The sequence below is a fragment of the Marmota flaviventris genome, chromosome 7, assembly GCF_047511675.1.
Source record: "Marmota flaviventris isolate mMarFla1 chromosome 7, mMarFla1.hap1, whole genome shotgun sequence".
NCBI classification, from domain to species: Eukaryota; Metazoa; Chordata; class Mammalia; order Rodentia; family Sciuridae; genus Marmota; species Marmota flaviventris.
The window spans coordinates 4014153-4031625 of record NC_092504.1 but is presented as its reverse complement, the minus strand read 5'-3'; the positions used below and the strand labels follow the sequence as shown (position 1 = coordinate 4031625).

The following is a 17473-nucleotide window of genomic DNA, read 5'->3' as shown; positions in this document are numbered from 1 at the left end:
ACCGGTCACTTCCCCGCCTGTACTGACCCTGTCACAGGAGGCGAGCAGCTGCCAGGTCCCACCCTCACTTCACACCCGCTGCGCAGGCAGACACTGATCGGCCCTGTTCTCACCACCTAGGGCCAGCCCAGGCCCAGAGGCCTGGCCACCCTGGAGGCCTGTTTCCCAGAAGTAGGAATGGGCCTCGGGCAGCAGAAGAGAGTAAACAAAGGACTTCAGTTACACGGCGCGGCCACCCATAGGCACCTGTGACCCCTGCCACCCTGAATGATTATAATGCACGATTTAAAAAGTAAGAAAGACTTTCAGAGTTTGGTACAGTTAGAAAGTAAACGCATCAGTGAAAATGCTGGGTTTTTAAAACTTGTTGAACACATCCACGGAAGCCAACTCAACGGCCCGGCAGTTCCCCACTTGCTGCTGCGGCTCAAGCCTGAATGCCCTTCCCCTCTCCCCTCTGCAGCCTGCAGGAGGTTACCCAGAGGAAGCAGGAAGCTGTGTGGGCCTCTCACACACATGTGCACATGCTCATGCACACACCCCTGTGCTCACACAAGCATCTGAGTGTGGGCATGGGCACACACACGCAGAGTTACTTCCAATGGGGTGACCCTGCCTGGGTGGGAAGTCATGTAAACAGCCCTGTCAGAGGCACTGCTGGGATCTGCAAGGCCCAGCATGTCATGACCTAGGGTCACCTCTGGAAACCGGTCCGAGAGTCTCTACAGGTGCCCGACCAGGAGGACAGGTGGCTGCTTGTGCAGAGCTGGGGACAGACTTGGCTCACATTCAGCTCTGGACCTCGGCCAAATGCTCAGTGGCGAGCAGGGGCTTCACGCCGTCTGCTTTCCCACAGAACCACGGAACGGCATTCTAGAATGATGGAAGGGCTGGGTGACGCTCAGGGTTGTCAGGTAGGAATCCCCTGCCTGTGGAGAGGAGAGTCCTTTACATTCAGAGTTAAAGGACACAGAGGTGGCCCCGGGACAGCAATTGGACCCACTGGAGGGTTCAGTGAAAGGACCCAACAGTGGACTTGGCTCTCCAGACGCTGGCGAGTGGTCAGGCCAGCAGGTTTCCCATCTCTGCCCCTTGTCAGGACCAGCCCTCCTGATGGCTGTGTTACCACACCCTGAGGTGCCACCTGAGGCAGAGCAGGGGGTGACAGCAAGCCCTGCCAGCCTCAGTCTCAGGTTCCCAGGAGCACCGACCTTCCTCGCAGGCTCTCTAGCCTGGCACTGGGACGGTCACTTTCTGGGATGCTCCTTTCTCTGGCTGGGCCTCAGTTTCCCCTGAAGCAGGAGGGAGCTGGTCTGGGCACTCTGCAAGGGCCCCAGCATCTAGCCTGTCCCCTCTGGTCCCTCTCGGAGCCTGACGCTCTCAGCTCCGCTGGTGGGACTCAGCGCACTCAGGAAACTCTGACCGCTCGTTCGTTGCTTTTCCTTTTTGGGAATAGGAAGGTGGCACAAGGCGCAGGGTCTTCTTCCACCCCAGAAAGAAGGCACAAACGACGCCTCCCTGCTCACACAACTAGACCACTGACCCTCCAGCCAGCCACAGAGAGCACGCAGGACCCCCAAGGCCTCCACCCGATTATCCACAGGAGGTGGCAGTATTCCTTGGGTGCATCTAGACAGGAACTTCCAACACGGGATGGAATCCCTCTTCCCATCTCTGGAGGATTGGTGACAATCCCGTGTGCCCTGCATGCTACAGTGGAGAGTGTCTCCAGTCGTGGTTCCTGAGGTCCTCCCAGCCAGCCTGGGCAGAGGGCAGGGAAGGGGCAGTCTTGCTTTGCACATGGGGAAACAGAGGCTCAGGATCAGAAAGCAACATGCCCCCCAAACCCAGAAATTCCTGTTCTGATTCCTGCTCCATGAACCTGGTAATCTGCCCTGTGCACATCTGTCCCAGGTAGGCTGTGGGAAGGGGCGTCAGAGGGCCAAGAGATGCCCTCACAACAAAACTTCCCAAGCCGTGTTTGCTAAGGCAAGGACCCCTTTTACCTGGGAGCAGGGCAGTTCACTCTATTGTCAGATAGTCTCAAACAACAAGACCAAATTTCTCCACGGGAATACGTGTCTGATTCCAGATTGTACGGTTTCTCAATGATCAGGCTGGGTCACATCACAGATCGGGACGTCTCTGTTCCTGGCCAGGTGGGCCGGGATCACTCTGGCTGTTTCCCTCACAAAAGCATGATCAAAGCCACCAAACCCCACCCGGGCCCGTCTGCGTGCAGTACCTGGGGTTCATTCACAGGGTCCTCACTCAGAAGGACCCCACTGTCACATAGGAAGAAAGGCCTCTGGGGCCTCCTAGGGAATTTGCCCTTAAAATTCAGACAGCCAGGGGCCTCCAAGCCGTCCCCACAGTGACCAGGGCTCAGCAAAGGGTGCATTCAGAAGCAAGGGGTGCCAGGCATGCAGGGCAGGGCCCACGAGCAGACTCCACCGTACCATGCTGCTTGTAGATAGGGGGTTTCCTATAGATGTTATCTTTTACGCCAGTGTCTGGGAGAGGAGACAAAAGGAGAGAACAGGAGGGTGAGCGGCCGTCGCCAGGGTGTCCGCCCGCTGCTTTCTGTCGGCCACTCTCATCACCCCGCTTTAGAACTGCCAGCAGGTCCAGCACCCCACACCCCAAAACAAGCACCCCCAATGCGGATGCCACCCCAATCTGAGGGGCCAGGGAAAGAGGTGGCTAGGAATGGGCAGCCAGCAAGAGCCCGGGCCTGGTGCAGCTCAGAAAGACCCTTTTCTCCAGCCTGTTCCCAGAAAGCTGCAGGCGGCCCCCCGAGTCTGTGGCACTTGGGGAGAAGCTCACATGAAGGGCAGTTTGGGGATGTGCCAAGACCCTGGTGATTTTTAGGGAAGCTTGGAGTTTGGAGCCGGGGTGAGGTGTGGCGGTCCGTGCGGCACCTGCCCTGGCCGCCAGGTGTGAGCGGACGTGCACGCGGAGCCGGCGGCGAGCCGGGCCTACCTGGGACGTGGAAGTGGCGCGGGGCCTGCTGGTAGGTGGAGGAAGGAGGCCTGCTGTCCGAGAGCACCGAGAGGCTGGGGGTGCTGCGGCCACTTTCACTGCCTCCAGACGGGAGCACAGGGACAGCAGATGGGGACGGAAAAGCAGAGCATCTCAAGCAAAATGGCTAGTGCAGCAAGCCCCGTCTTCCCTGCAGCGGACACCCCACACCCTCTGCCCAGAGGAGGACTGTGGTCCTGGGGACTTTCCAGACTAGGCCCAATGACTTGTTAATCCAACCTGCGTTGAACCCTGCCAGTGTCCCTGAGAGGCACAGTGACCTGAGGGCTGAGAGCGTGTCGGTGCATGGCAGATTCTGGGGTTCACACCCAGCTGCTCCGTGCACCCGGCAGCCTGCAACTCACCAGCCCCAAGGCCTGCCTTCCTCATCATCCTGTACACACAGGGCTGCATCTCCAGGAGCCTACAAATCAGCTGCATGGATCAGACTAAGGCACTGGAATGAGCCCGGGAGTCCTCAAAGTCACTGAGTGCAATTTTGCAAGATACAGAAAAAGAGAAGACCAGAATCAATCAATTTCCATCTTCCTAAATACATACATATATATACACATATATATATATATATATATATTTTTTTTTTTTTTTCAAACTAAGTGGAAAGTACCTTCTGAGCCTGCTCCGGTTCCTTACCTCATCTAGAATCAGAATTTCTGCCTTGGGAAGGAGGTTGGATTATCAAGTCACCAAGCAAGACAGCAGAGTTCCCTGGGAGAACGCCCCATGCCCCACAGCTGTGTCAGAAATGGGGTGACAGATAGAGTGGGCGGGCACTGGACACTTGGCGAGGAGGACTGTGGCTCATAGCAAGACACCTCACTAACCTTGGGGACCCGCAGGACATTAGATGATAAGCTTGACAGGGGAAAGGGACAGTCTGGACTTGAGACCCTCTCCACTGTGTGCTGGTCCAAGTGACCCTGCAGTGAAACGGTACCCAGAGAAGTGGGGCTAAGCCGGCCTGACTGGGGACCTGCCGGGGACTGTAGCAGCTGGACAGATGCTGGCTCTGGAGGAGCTGGGCCTGGAAGCGGGTCGGGTGCAGCGGCGGGGCACGCAGGGGCAGAGGGCTCAGCTCGGGCTGACCCCCACCGTGGCCCACACCAGGCTGAGGCCACAAAGGGGCAGGCAACTCCAATCTGGAGCACTTTGTCCCACCTGGGTGTGACGCTGACTTCACCTGCTGACACTGACGGGACTTCAGATGCCTGCTTTGCTGTAACTACCTCCCTTCCAACAGCACAGACCCCCTGGGCTTCCCCAAGTCTGCGGGCTCCGGCCACTCCAGGTGGCCGCAGGGCCTTCACACCATGGGGGTGGGACCAATGAGCAACAAGAGGAAACCCCGGACCTCTTCTCCCCACGGTGACTGACTAGATCCCCCCAAGGGCAGCCACACAGGACAGAAGCACGGCCTTTAAAAAACGCATCCGTGCCAACTGCAGGGGGCTGGGACATTCGCGTCAGGCGCCATCGCTAGGCTGAGCTGGCCCTTGTCTAGAATGCTCCTTCTCCACCACTTAGGATCTAACCTGTCAAAGGCTCCCTGTCCCTCCCCGGGGCTCAGCCTATTATGCAGGGGCCCTGGAAACTGTACACCAGACTGGGGCGCCCGTGTGCCTGTGCACCTCAGGACAGATATACCCAGGGCCCCAAGACCATGGGGAAGCTGAGGCACAGCTGTGGTGGCCCCAGTGACCCACCAGGCCTGCTGCACACCTGCCCTCAGGGGCCTCTAGCATCGGTCACTGAATTTGTCCACCTAGGGTTGTGTCTGAGATGCCACCACCAAGTCCTCCAGGCCTCCCCAGCCCTGGCCTCTGCACGGCTCCTCCTGGTGCACTTGCTGAGTGCAGCTCCAGCCTTCAGGAGGGTGGCCCAGGGCGCAGGGCCCCTTCTCTGCACAGGCGCCACTTGTCCCCAGGTGGTTTCCTCTCTCAAATGCACCACTGCCATGGGCCCTGTGGTGCCACCAGGAGCGCTCTGCTGCGTTTTCCCTCAGCATGCCTGCCCCAGCCTGGGTCTAGCCATCGCTCAGTGGCCAGCTCCTCCTTGAGCTTTACTGGTAAAGTCCCCAGGCAGGGGCTCAGGGCTCCTCCTGCAGGGGGTCACGTCCTGGGGAACTTCTGTCCTGGGTGAGCCTATTCGTGGGTGGGCAGCCCCTGGCCATGGGCCCCTTCCTCTTCTTCCAGTTTAAACTCATGCTTGATTTGAGGACAGTTTCAGGTAGTCACACCTTCCCAGGCACGTGCTCCGGCTGGTGCCCCCTGACCTTGGCTCACGGCATCATCTAAATGCCACGCCATGTGGATTTTGCCTGGTGTCCTCTCTCCGTCCCAGGAGGACACATTACATTAGCTGGCACGTCTCCCATGCTCCTCTGGCCGGGCCAGTCTTGCGGATTCCCTGCTGGTGATGACTGGTCCTGGGAAGCGCTGGCAGGCCTTTCTGGAAAGTTCCTCAGCTGGATCTTTTTGCTCCTTTCCCAGGACACACGGGGCTCGTGTCGGGGAGGCAGACCACGGGGGGGGGGGGCGGGGGGGGGCTGCCCTTCCTCGGGCAGCCAGGCAAATGCTGTCAACAGGGTCTCCTGTCCAGGACACGGCCTGGCTGGCGGGCGCCACAAGGTTCCTCCACGGCAGAGCTGCTCTCTTTGTCCCCGTCCTAAACTGCCTCTCTGGAGAGAAGAGCCAGGTGAAGGCCCTGGCCACACAGGGTGGAGAGGTGCCAGCTCCTGAGAGAGCTCCGCCCACGCTGCTCGGCACCCTCCGAACGGCGGATCTGTCTTCTCCCTGTTGATTTGTCCTCAGTCCTTTCTTGTCTCAGTGGGGACTCGTGGACATTCATGGCGTGTGGGGTTTACAGTGTGACAGCTTCGTTCCGTTGCTCCAGCTGTGCCAACTTGGGGCTCTCTGGCCTGCTCTCGTCCAACTTTCTCAAGGTGGTACCAAAGCAAGTCCAGCTCATGGCCAAGTTCAAGTGCTGTCAGGACCAAGCCCCTCCCACCTCAGTCACGGACCACCCCCCCAGAGGGCCCCACTTCAGAGCAGAGGGAGGGGACAGTGGGCGAGGTGAAGAGCTACCTAGGGCACAGTGAGTGGGGGCAGCAGCCTTGGGCTGACTCCACATCCGAGCCACCTCCTCCCTTCCTTCTCACACCACATGGTTAGGAGAAGGCTCACTAGTCAGCAAGTGGCTGTCCCGACACTGGGCCTCGGCAGCACGGAGTCCCCTGGGCACCCCACACCTGTCCGGCTGCTTGGCTCTTAACAGGCAAAGAGGTCAAGTTTGAACCCACCTACCCCAGGGACACACCGGGACTGAACTTCTCGCTTCAGTGCCAATGCTGCCCCCAGCTCCTCTGCTGAATGTGGGTCTTGGTGGGAGGGGGTCCCTGGGCACTGAGCCTCAGCGGGAAGGTGTGGCTGGGCTGGGTGGGAAGAGGAGAGGCACACGCAGGGCCCCTGCCAGCAGCTACCAGGCTGGGAAAGCACCAGCAAGCTGGGGTGGGGGTGCCGCTGCCTGGGAGCCCTCCACCCATGGTGTCGCCCAGCAGGAAAGCTCTGCTGAGCAGAGGCCAAGGTGCCCCAGGAGAGAACCTCGCGGGGCCCTCCTAGGGAAGGGCAGACGCCGGGCCTGTGTCTGAGTGAGAGGTGGACAACTGAGTGCCCAGAGGCTGGGATACGCTGCAGCCCATGAGCTGGGAGATGACAGGCTCCCTCTAGTGTGGCCTTGGAGTGGACCTGGGGTGGACATGACTTGTGAGTACGTGTTGGGTTGAAGCCTAAATTTGGGCTCTGCTTTGGGATCTCGAACCAGGAAGTCCCCTGAGCCTTGGCCTCCTCCAGAGCAGGTTCTGCAAAGACCTGGGGCCCCCAAGGTCACAGATGGCCATGGAGTCAGGCACAGGGTGAAACTGTGGGCATCAGGCTCCCTGCATCTGACACCAGAGAGGGGGGGCAGGAGCTTCCTCTGGTTTCTGAGCAAAGGGTGTGGCAGCTAAAGTGGCCAGGAAGCAACAGGGCGGAGACTGCACTCCAGTAACAAAGCGCCACTCAGAGCACCCCCAGGGTTGGGGCCTCCGAGCCCTGGGGAGTCCGAGCACCCCAGGCTCTGAACCACGTTTCAGTGGGCAGGTGGGTGGGGCCTGAACCCAGTCTCTTCTTTGCAGGGGTGGAGGAGGGCTGGCTGCCTTCCACCCTGCCTCCTTCCCTCGCCCCCTCCCCTGGGCGGCGAATGGGGTGCTGCCCGCTGGCCGGACTGGAGCAGGAGCACTGCAGCCCGAAGGCCTGCCCTGACTGGGGTCATCGCAGAGCGATAGGAGTCCAGGGTGGAGACGCAGATGTGGGTGGAGGAGGCTCACCAGGGTTAGCTCTGGCTCTAGGCCCTCCAGGGAGCTGCTTATGGTGGCTGCCTGGGGGTCAGGGGAGAGTGGCAGGGACAGTGAATGTCCACTGCCTGCCCTCGCTCTGGCACACCCTGTGGGGGACCTCACGGGTGCATGGCTCCACCCACAGCAAGGCCCTGGCAGATGAGAGGACAGCTCAAGATCCAGGGCCTCGTGGTGCACGAGAGGCCCGAGAAGCGACCTGGAGGCGGGCTGTGAGCCCCGGCTGCTCAGCTCCCTCGGACAGGACAGCGAGCACACATGCGGCAGGGCCTCTGGGGCTGGCCCCTGCTGCGGAGCCTGCTTCGGGCTTTGAGTCTCCTCCCAGCTGTCAATACTGCCCAGGAGCTGCAGGGGTGGCCCACCAGGGGGGAGGGAGGTGTGACCACCAGGCTCCTCTACTGGACCAGCTGGTGAACCCTGGGATGAAGCACGGGAGGGCCGTGGCCCAGCCCCTGACTGTCACAGGATCCAGCTGCCTCTGGAGGAGTCCCCCAGAGATGTCCGACTCCACAGCCGTGAGGGATAGTGCACTTGGTGGGTCACTCGGGGAACCAGCCAGGTCTCTATCGTGGGTCCTCCACTGGCCCGAGTGTCTTTCCGTGGCGTCTGTCAGCTGGCTCTGTAACAGGACAGCTCAGGCTGGGCCTGTGACGGCAGGTGCACATTTTCTCGTAGTTGTGGAGGCTGGAGGTCACGGTGCAGGTGGGCAGGGTGTGTCCTCTGAGGCCCTCTTCCTGGCTTGTCCATGGCTGCGTCTGGCTCATGTGGCTCACGGGGCCCCCTCTGAATGTGCAGAGACAAGTGCAGGGCCATGTCCTCTCCTTACAGCCTCCAGCCTGGTGGCTCAGCACCCCTCCTGGGGACCTCATCTAACTGACCTGATGCACCTCATCAAAAGCCCTCTCTCCAGTCACATGGGGGGTGTTAGGACTTTAACATGTGAATTTGGGGAACACAGTTAAGCCCTCAGCGTACAGGCGAGCAGGAGGTTGGCCATGTCTGTTTTTTGTGTGTGTGTGTGCTCATGTCCCTGCAGGGACATGGGGTGTGTGGGTCTGCACCCTGGGAAGAGCCAGGGTTGGGGCTGCGTGGTGCACCTCCTGGCTGGGAGGCCAAGGCCACCCTGCTCTACAGCTGAGCTTCTGCTCCTAAACCAACACTCGCGAACCTGGGCCCGTGGGCTGCTCTGGGAGGTGAGAGGATCTGACCTAAGCACAGAGTGGCCCCGGCCCTCCACCTGTGCCTTCGCCTCACCAGCTACCAGCCTTTCCCTGCCAGGAACACGTGCACACCAACAGAAACGGAGCCAGACACAGGACACACACAGCGAGGGACATGGGGCAGGAGACACAGGGCTCCGGGAAGCCATGCGGCCGACACAGGACGAGCACCCACAGCACTGCGCGCCTTACCTCGGAAGTAGGGGACGTAATGATGTCTGAACACGGAGGTGGGGCTGGGGTGTTGGGACAGGGAGAGGCAGCTACTGGTACCCACACTCGCAGTACCAGCTGCGGGTGACAGAGAGCAAGGCGTCAGCCCTGGCCGTCCAGCCATGAACCGTCCTAGTCCCCAAGGGCCTAGGAACAGTTGTGCCTCCCCTCTCCAGGAAGGCACCGGGAGACCCTCCAAGGGCTGCCCCATGAAGAACATGCAGCAGCCTAAGGCTTTGGCCCAGAGCCTCAGGCTGGGGCTCCAGGGGAGCACAGGCCCCGGAGCCACGCCTGTCACTCCACCTGGGGGTCTCCCTGGGATCAAGGACCCAGTTGGAGGGCAGCTCCAAAGGCCAGGAGTGGTCTCTCACCACATCCTCAGGCCTCACGCAGGGTCCAAGCCTTAGCCCTCTGGGCCTTAGCCTTGGGCCACCTGTCAACAAGCCCAGGCTCCCCATGATGTGGTGAGTGCTCCAGTCAGCAAAGAGATCACCCACTGACCCCCCGACTGCCCACCCACTCGTTCCCACATGCATCTGCTCCCTCCCTCACTCACCCACTCACTCATCCACGCACTTACCACCCACTTACCCACTCACTCATCCACTCACTCACTCACTCACCCACTCACTCACCCACCCACTCACTCATCCACTCACTCACTCACTCACCCACTCACTCACCCACCCACTCACTCACTTACCCACCCACTCACTTACTCACCCACTCACTCACTCACCCACCCACTCACTCACTCACCCACTCACTCACTCACTCACCCACTCACTCACTCACCCACTCACCCACCCACCCACTCACCCACCCACTCACTCACTCACCCACCCACTCACTCACTCACCCACTCACTCACTCACCCACCCACTCACTCACTCACCCACTCACCCACCCACTCACTCACCCACTCACTCACTCACTCACCCACTCACTCACCCACCCACTCACTCACCCACTCACTCACCCACTCACTCACTCACCCACCCACTCACCCACCCACTCACTCACCCACTCACTCACTCACTCACCCACTCACTCACCCACCCACTCACTCACTCACCCACTCACTCACTCACCCACTCACTCACCCACTCACTCACTCACTCACTCACTTACCCACTCACTCACCCACCCACTCACTCACTCACCCACTCACTCACTCACCCACTCACCCACTCACTCACCCACCCACCCACTCATTCATTCATTCCTCACTCACTCACTCATTCACTTACTCATTCATTTACTCACTCATTCATTCATTCACTCACTCACTCATTCATTCACTCACCCACTCATTCATTCATTCCTCACTCACTCATTCCTCACTCACTCACCCACCCACTCACTCACTTACCCACTCACTCACCCCCTCATTCATTCATTCACTCACTCACCCGCTCACTCACCCACTCACTCACCCCCTCATTCATTCATTCACTCACTCACCCACTCACTCACCCCCTCATTCATTCATTCACTCACTCACCCACTCACTCACCCACTCACTCACTCACCCACTCACCCACTCACTCACTCACCCACTCACTCACCCACCCACCCACTCACCCCCCTCATTCATTCATTCACTCACTCACCCACTCACTCACTCACTCACCCACCCACCCACTCATTCATTCATTCACTCACTCACCCACCCACTCACTCACTCACCCACCCACTCACTCACTCACTCACCCACTCACTCACCCACCCACTCACTCACCCACTCACTCACTCACTCACTCACCCATTCACTCACCCACCACTCATTCATTCATTCACTCACCCACTCACTCACTCATTCACTCACCCACTCACTCACCCACCCACCCACTCATTCATTCATTCCTCACTCACTCACTCATTCACTTACTCATTCATTCACTTACTCATTCATTCACTCACTCATTCATTCATTCCTCACTCACTCACTCACCCACTCACTCACCCACTCACTCACCCACCCACTCACTCACCCACTCACTCACTCACTCACCCACTCATTCACCCACCACTCATTCATTCATTCACTCACCCACTCACTCACTCATTCACTCACCCACTCACTCACCCACCCACCCACTCATTCATTCATTCCTCACTCACTCACTCATTCACTTACTCATTCATTCACTTACTCATTCACTCACTCATTCATTCATTCCTCACTCACTCACCCACTCACTCACCCACCACTCATTCATTCATTCACTCACCCACCCACTCACTCACCCACCCACTCACTCACCCACCACTCATTCATTCATTCACTCACCCACCCACCCACTCACTCACCCACCCACTCACTCACCCACCACTCATTCATTCATTCACTCACCCACCCACTCACTCACTCACTCACCCACCCATTCATTCATTCACTCACCCACTCACTCACTCACTCACCCACTCACTCACCCACCCACTCACTCACCCACCACTCACTCACTCACTCACTCACCCACTCACTCACTCACTCACTCACCCACCCACTCACTCACTCATTCATTCACTCACCCACTCACTCACTCATTCACTCACCCACTCACTCACCCACCCACCCACTCATTCATTCATTCATTCACTCACCCACCCACTCACTCACTCACTCACCCACCCACTCACTCACCCACTCACTCACTCACTCACCCACCACTCATTCATTCATTCACTCACCCACTCACCCACCCACTCACTCACTCATTCATTCATTCACTCACCCACTCACTCACTCATTCACTCACTCACCCACCCACTCATTCATTCATTCACTCACCCACTCACTCATTCACTCACCCACTCACTCACCCACCCACCCACTCATTCATTCATTCCTCACTCACTCACTCATTCACTTACTCATTCATTTACTCACTCATTCATTTATTCACTCACTCACTCATTCATTCATTCCTCACTCACTCAGGCACTCATTCATTCACTCACTCACTCACACACTCTCTCTCATCCCCTCTCTTCACACTTATTGGGCACACTTATTGGCACATTGCAAAGAGCCAATGAAAGTGACTTTGCAAATGAATGACTGGATTTTTCCACCAGGTTTGCTCACATCAGCGCTGTCATCACAGAGGTGGAAATGGGGTCATGCACAGTTGACCAAGGAAACAGCCTGGAAAGATCCCTCAGAGAGGCAGCGTCCCTGTGCACCCCTGGGCTTGGACACTCCGGGGGCCAAGGAGTCTTAAAGCTGAGGTAGAGCAACGCACAGCTGGGTACAGGCTGGGACGAGGTGACATGGGTGGAGGGGACCCTCCACGGGGCTCTGCCCTGACCTCATGCCAACTTTCCCACGAGGATGGCTTTCCCTGCAGTGACTAACCGAGCACAGGGGACATGTTGTGCGTATTCTGACTCTTTCTCTGGCCACTGATTTTCCTCCACACTCAAGTTTCACAGCCATCCCTGCCCTTGTGTTCTCCTGCCTTCCTGTGACGTGTGTACTCAGCCACCGCTTCCCGCTGTGTGCTTCCTGGGCGATGCCGTGACCAACAGGTACCTGACTGCCTCCCCCCAGAGGGGAGCAGGCTCTCTGTATACCACTAACTCCACCGGCCACCCATGGACAGTCCCACTCTCGGCCATGTTCCTAGCTGCGTAAGAGCCCACTTTGTAACCTCAAAAGCAACCACAAGGACAGTTTTGTTGGGGGCTGTGAGCCAGGGGACCGAGTACCTGGACGGCTGTAGTGCTGGGGTGACCGTGAGGTCGGGGTGTAGCGCCCAAGGCTGACAGAGCCGGTGGAGCTGGGGCTGGAGGTCCGGCACTGCTTGTAGGACCGGTCATCTTGGTCCCCCTGGGAGGGAAGACACAGCTCGTGAATCCCTGAGGTGAGAGCACACCCCCCTCACCCACCCCCACCCCCACCCCCTCGGCATTCGCCCCCCGGCCCCAGGGGCTGACTCAACATGACCCCAACATGAAATCTCCCTGCCAGGCCCGTCTGAAGAGCCAGGTTCAGCCTGGCCATGATGCTGACAGGCCCCCTGGCCTAAGCATGGTCCCTGTTCCATCAGGCACCGCGGCCTCCCCTCTCTAGGTGCCTCCTGTGGGCTGGGGCTCCAGCACCCTCCACTCCCCCCAGCCCTCCCAGCACCTGGGGCTCCTTGAAACAGAGCTTGAGAACCATCTAGAGCCTCTAGTGCCAAAGGGGACTCCTCGTGTGCAGTTCAGGGAGAGGAGGTGCCCCTGTGGGCCTAGGCCCAGCTGAGGGGGACCACAGGCACTGATATCTGGCCTGTCCAAGCAGGAGGAGTGCTGGGAGCGGTCAGTGGGCAGTGGAGGCATGGGATGGCACGGCCCCATGGCGAGGGGAGCAGCCTGCCCTAACCCCTGCAGCGTGGCCCCGTGGCCTGGATCATGCCAGCCCACCCAGAACCCTGACGAGGGCTGACCGCTGTCCCACCCCTCGCAGCACCACCAGGATGAGCGGGGGCTGGTCTGGCGCTCACGGCTGCCCGGCCTGCCTGAGCTCACCGTGGCCTTCAGGGTTTCCCTCCCTGCCGCCTGAGGCCACATTCCTGCCTGCACACCCTGTCCCTCTCACGGGCTCCTTCTCCTGCCCGGCTGGAGCCCCTGCCACCTCTGGCATCCTCTGCCAGGCCCAGCCACCAGCTGTGCACCTCAGGCTGTCCTGTCTCCTGGCCACTGTGGGTTGGGGAGCTTAGTGTGAGCTGGCCTCTGGCCTGCTGGGTCGCTGCCAGCCTGGACCCAGGGGTTTGAGGTCTGATGCCCACCTGCAGCCCATTCCGAGGCAAGGTGACCTGCCATCTGCAGCAGCAGGGTAACATGGCTGCCCTTTGCCCCCAGTGCTGTTTCTAAGGGCAGACTAAGGAGCCAGGTGGAGGGACCGGACAGGGACTAGACAGAAGATTCTGGCTCCCCAGAACTACAAGGAAGGAGGGGAAGGACGGGGTCCAGGGAGATAAGGAGATTCCATCTCCTGGGAACCCTGCTGAGGATGAGCGGGCAGGAGGAAGGTGGTCCCAGTGAGGGTGCCCAAGGCCCCAGGGCCCTAGTGACCACCAGAAGCCTGTGGGCTGTGTAGCCTCCCGTTGACCAAATGTGTGCTTGTGTCTGGGGGCACCTTCTGGGGGGCCTTGCCATGAGGCTGGGCTCGTTCTAGAGCGTGCTGTCCAGCGGGCCTTGACCTCCTCCGTGGGAGGAGCTGACGTCCCTCTCGGGGTTTCCCTGTGTGGGTAACGAGGCAGTGCGAGGATGGCCAGCTGGGCCTGTCAGAGGTTACCCGTCAGAGGTCACCCGTGCTTTAGTGACTTATGGAGCACGCATGATGACAGTGGCTGGTGGACAGCTCCTAGGGGCTGGTGAGGAGATGAGGACCGGAGCCCAGTGGACGGCACACGCTCTGCACCGCCAGCTCTCGCTGTCCCTTGCTCATGGGTCCTGTGATACCCCACCTGCCCCTCCCTGCGCCGCAGTGCAAGCTGCAGCCTGGTGGGCTACAGTCCACCTCACTGACCAATTTCTGAGAAACAGGAATGTCCCAGACGGCTAAGGAGAAAGGTTTTTGCTACAGAGATGTATTCAGAGTGCTCCCTGCAGGGCCAGGAGATCCCGGGCACCCTGTTTGGGCATGAAGTGAACCTGAACTAACCCAGAGAGCCATGACCCAGACCACAACCCGCTCAGGTGCTGCCGTGTCCAGGCGTCCACGAGGGCGGGGCTGGCAGGCGCAGGAAAGCATGCAGACGAGGCGTGATTATAAAAATAACCAACACTGAGTCAGGTGCCCGAGCCCTGGGGGCTGAGGCCCAGGCTCTGCAGCCAGGAGCCCCGAGGCCCTCCCAGGGCGCCGTGGCTGGTTATCTTTATAACAGGTGGGCAGCAGCACCATAGCAAACAGGGCACAGGCAGGAGGGTGGTTACCTCAGTCGGCGTTGGCGAGAGCAACTGAGGAGACTGTGGACACAACAGAGTGACCTGTCAGCACTGTGACACTAGGCACTACTTTGGGGGTGAAGGGGTGGTTTGGGGACCAGCAGGCAACAGTGGGTCAAGGTGTACCCGGACATGAGCCTGCACACGGGAATGAACCCACCCCAGGAGACGCAGAATGGACTGCAGGACTCTTGGAGAAATGGGGTCCAGGGCACTCAGAGAAAGGGGCTCCCAGGCTTGGAGCCTGGCTTGGCCACTCGCCATGCCCCACCGCTCTCGAGACACACGTCTTCCCATAACGGAAGCCTGCAGGCTCAGGACACCTGCCACACTCTGTGTGCACATCACCAGGTTTTCTCTGGAAGGAGGGGAAGGGGGCTAGGGGAAAGAGGGTGATGGGAACCTAGGGCCGGGGCACGGGCAGGGGGTACAGGCTGGAGCCCCCTGCCTCACCCTTCCTGGGGTCTCTCAGTAACAGTGAGGCTTGTCACCACACTCTCAGGCTCTCGTGGTCAGCAGGGGCACCTGCTATCCCTGAGTCATCTCTCTCCTGCTTGGCCCCCAAAGCCCCGCAGCTGTGCCCGGCAGCTGTGACCTGAGCAGGTGCCTGGTCACATCAGGCCCAGGTTGGACTTCCCTGCACCCACCTGCTGTGCACGGTGCCCTGGGGCTCAGCCCTCATTTTCCTCATTTTGAGAAGTCACAGAATGAGGAGGACCAAAGGAATCATGCTTGAAAGGACCCGGTGTCCCTGCCCTGTGAGCACCTGTGCCTGGCTACACTCAGGCTCCACGCTCAGGCCCGCGGCCCAGCACCTCGGCCACAGGGACACCGAGATCTCAGAGCCACAGAAAGAGCAGCGAGAACCTCCAATGAATCCAGGTCAGATGGAGACGGGCGGCCTCATTTAGAAGTCACCAAGTAACAGAGGACGCTCCAGCAACACTGTGAAGTAATTCGTGGTCACCAGGGGGTGGAACTGGCTCGGGAGTCACCAAGGAGAGCAGGAGCGTGCTGGCTGGTGGGGCTGGGTGCGGCCGGGAAGTCCTGGCCAGGAAAACTGCATTTCCTGCTTCATGACAATACTCCAGCACTCAGGAGGAGCCAGATTCTCACCCAGGTTCTATCCCTTCCCAACGGCAGCCTGTTCTGCTGCCTGCTCCTGCTCCTGCTGCCTACTGCCTGCTCCTTTAACGAGGCCCTTGCAGGCCCTTCAGTGAGGGGTGCTTAGAGCCAGAGCGCTGGGCACTAGTGAGTGAGGTGTGGCAGGTCACCCGAGGGCCTGGGGAGCCCGCAGAGTGGAGGACACTGGCTGGATCCTGTCAGAATGCCCCCGTGAGGGAGGCTCCTGCCCACGGGCCACGCGGAGGCCGTACCTCGCTGCAGCTCTGCCTGTCACCCGCGCAGTGGCTGACGTAGGGCGAGTAGGAGATCATGTCTGGGCGGTCGATGTTGTAGATGGCCTTGCTTTTGGGAAGCGCGGCCAAGTCCCTGTAGTCAAGGATCTCGTCTCCAAGCTTCGCCTGAGGGAGGACAGAGCAGAGGCAGGAAGTGACCCGCGTCCCAGGTCCCAGGCGGCAGCCGCCCCAAGCCCAGAGCAGGGACACTGCCCAGGGGCAGGGGACTCAGCTGGGACAGCCTGCCCCGTGCCAGCCTCCAGAGGGCCCTGCGGTCCCGAGCACGCTCTCTCCAACTGCATCAACAGAGGGCTCCCAGGCGGAGAGGTCGAGACCCATGAGCCCGGCACAGGCCTGCCAGACGGTGAGATGCAGGACAGGCACACACGCATGTGCTCAGACTCATGTATGCACACAGGAGCCAGTGCACGTCTATGCTCACGGAGGATGTGCAGTCTGACTGCAGAGGGACATGTCCCTACACAGCACCTCTCCCACATGGTAGTGCACACTCATGCACACCCACAATCAGGCACCCACAGGCCCACACACTCACTCCTGCACTCACAGCACACACCTGCATATTGGCACACCTACTTGCACACACGGACCCCCTAGAAACTTGCATGCACACACACGATCACCCTCACACCCACCCAGTGAGTACACAGACACACACACACTGGTGCATGCACCTTGGCACGCGTGAGCCCCGACATCTGATGGGTTGGCCCTGGCCCTCATGCACCTGCCCACAGAAGGTGCTCACGGGCGCTTGCTGACCCAGCCTGTGGTGCTGCAGGGCTGCTCTCAGAGTGCCCGCCTGGCTGTCTGCCACCTGGTCCACTCTGCCCACCTGCTCCCACTCCGCCCTGTGCTGGCACACTAGCTCTAACGCCCGCCTGCCCACTGCCTGGCCCTGGCCCTGGCTCTGGCCCTGGCTCTGGCCCTGGGTGGTCCTTGGGCTGCCCGGGGCACTTTCCAGCCACAGGTGCTCTGATCTGGACACTGCTGGCCCACAGCAGCCTGCTCAAGGCCTCTCCTGCAGGGTCTGCACGAAGACACCCTCAGTAGCAGCAGCAGGTGACACACAGGCTGGACCTGAGACAACTGCCACCTTTTACTGTGAACTCACAAAATATTACAGCAGGTCTGTGACAGGAACTCTCACAGTAACTCCTTATGACAGATGAGGAGCCCAGAGAGGTTGGACAACTTGTTCAGAGTCACACATCAGGGGCAGCATGGTGCTGTCCGACCCGAGAGTCTATGCT

General features: G+C 59.7%; 1 protein-coding gene across 6 annotated transcripts in view; it reads right to left on the bottom strand.

Annotated features, from left to right (window-relative positions):
• The window catches only part of Ablim2 (actin binding LIM protein family member 2), a 136307-nt gene that overhangs the window by 35302 nt on the left and 83532 nt on the right, over positions 1 to 17473 (bottom strand). For 2 of the 6 annotated variants that reach the window (XM_071614121.1, XM_071614115.1), the window contains 6 exons: positions 16179 to 16325; positions 14791 to 14823; positions 12580 to 12700; positions 8845 to 8943; positions 2983 to 3084; positions 2460 to 2513 (listed from right to left, as the gene is read on the bottom strand). In XM_071614121.1, coding sequence (XP_071470222.1) covers positions 2460 to 2513; positions 2983 to 3084; positions 8845 to 8943; positions 12580 to 12700; positions 14791 to 14823; positions 16179 to 16325 — 556 coding nt within the window. The remainder of the gene's footprint in view (positions 1 to 2459; positions 2514 to 2982; positions 3085 to 8844; positions 8944 to 12579; positions 12701 to 14790; positions 14824 to 16178; positions 16326 to 17473) is intronic. The other 4 variants (XM_071614118.1, XM_071614119.1, XM_071614117.1 and 1 more) reach the window with 3 other exon arrangements.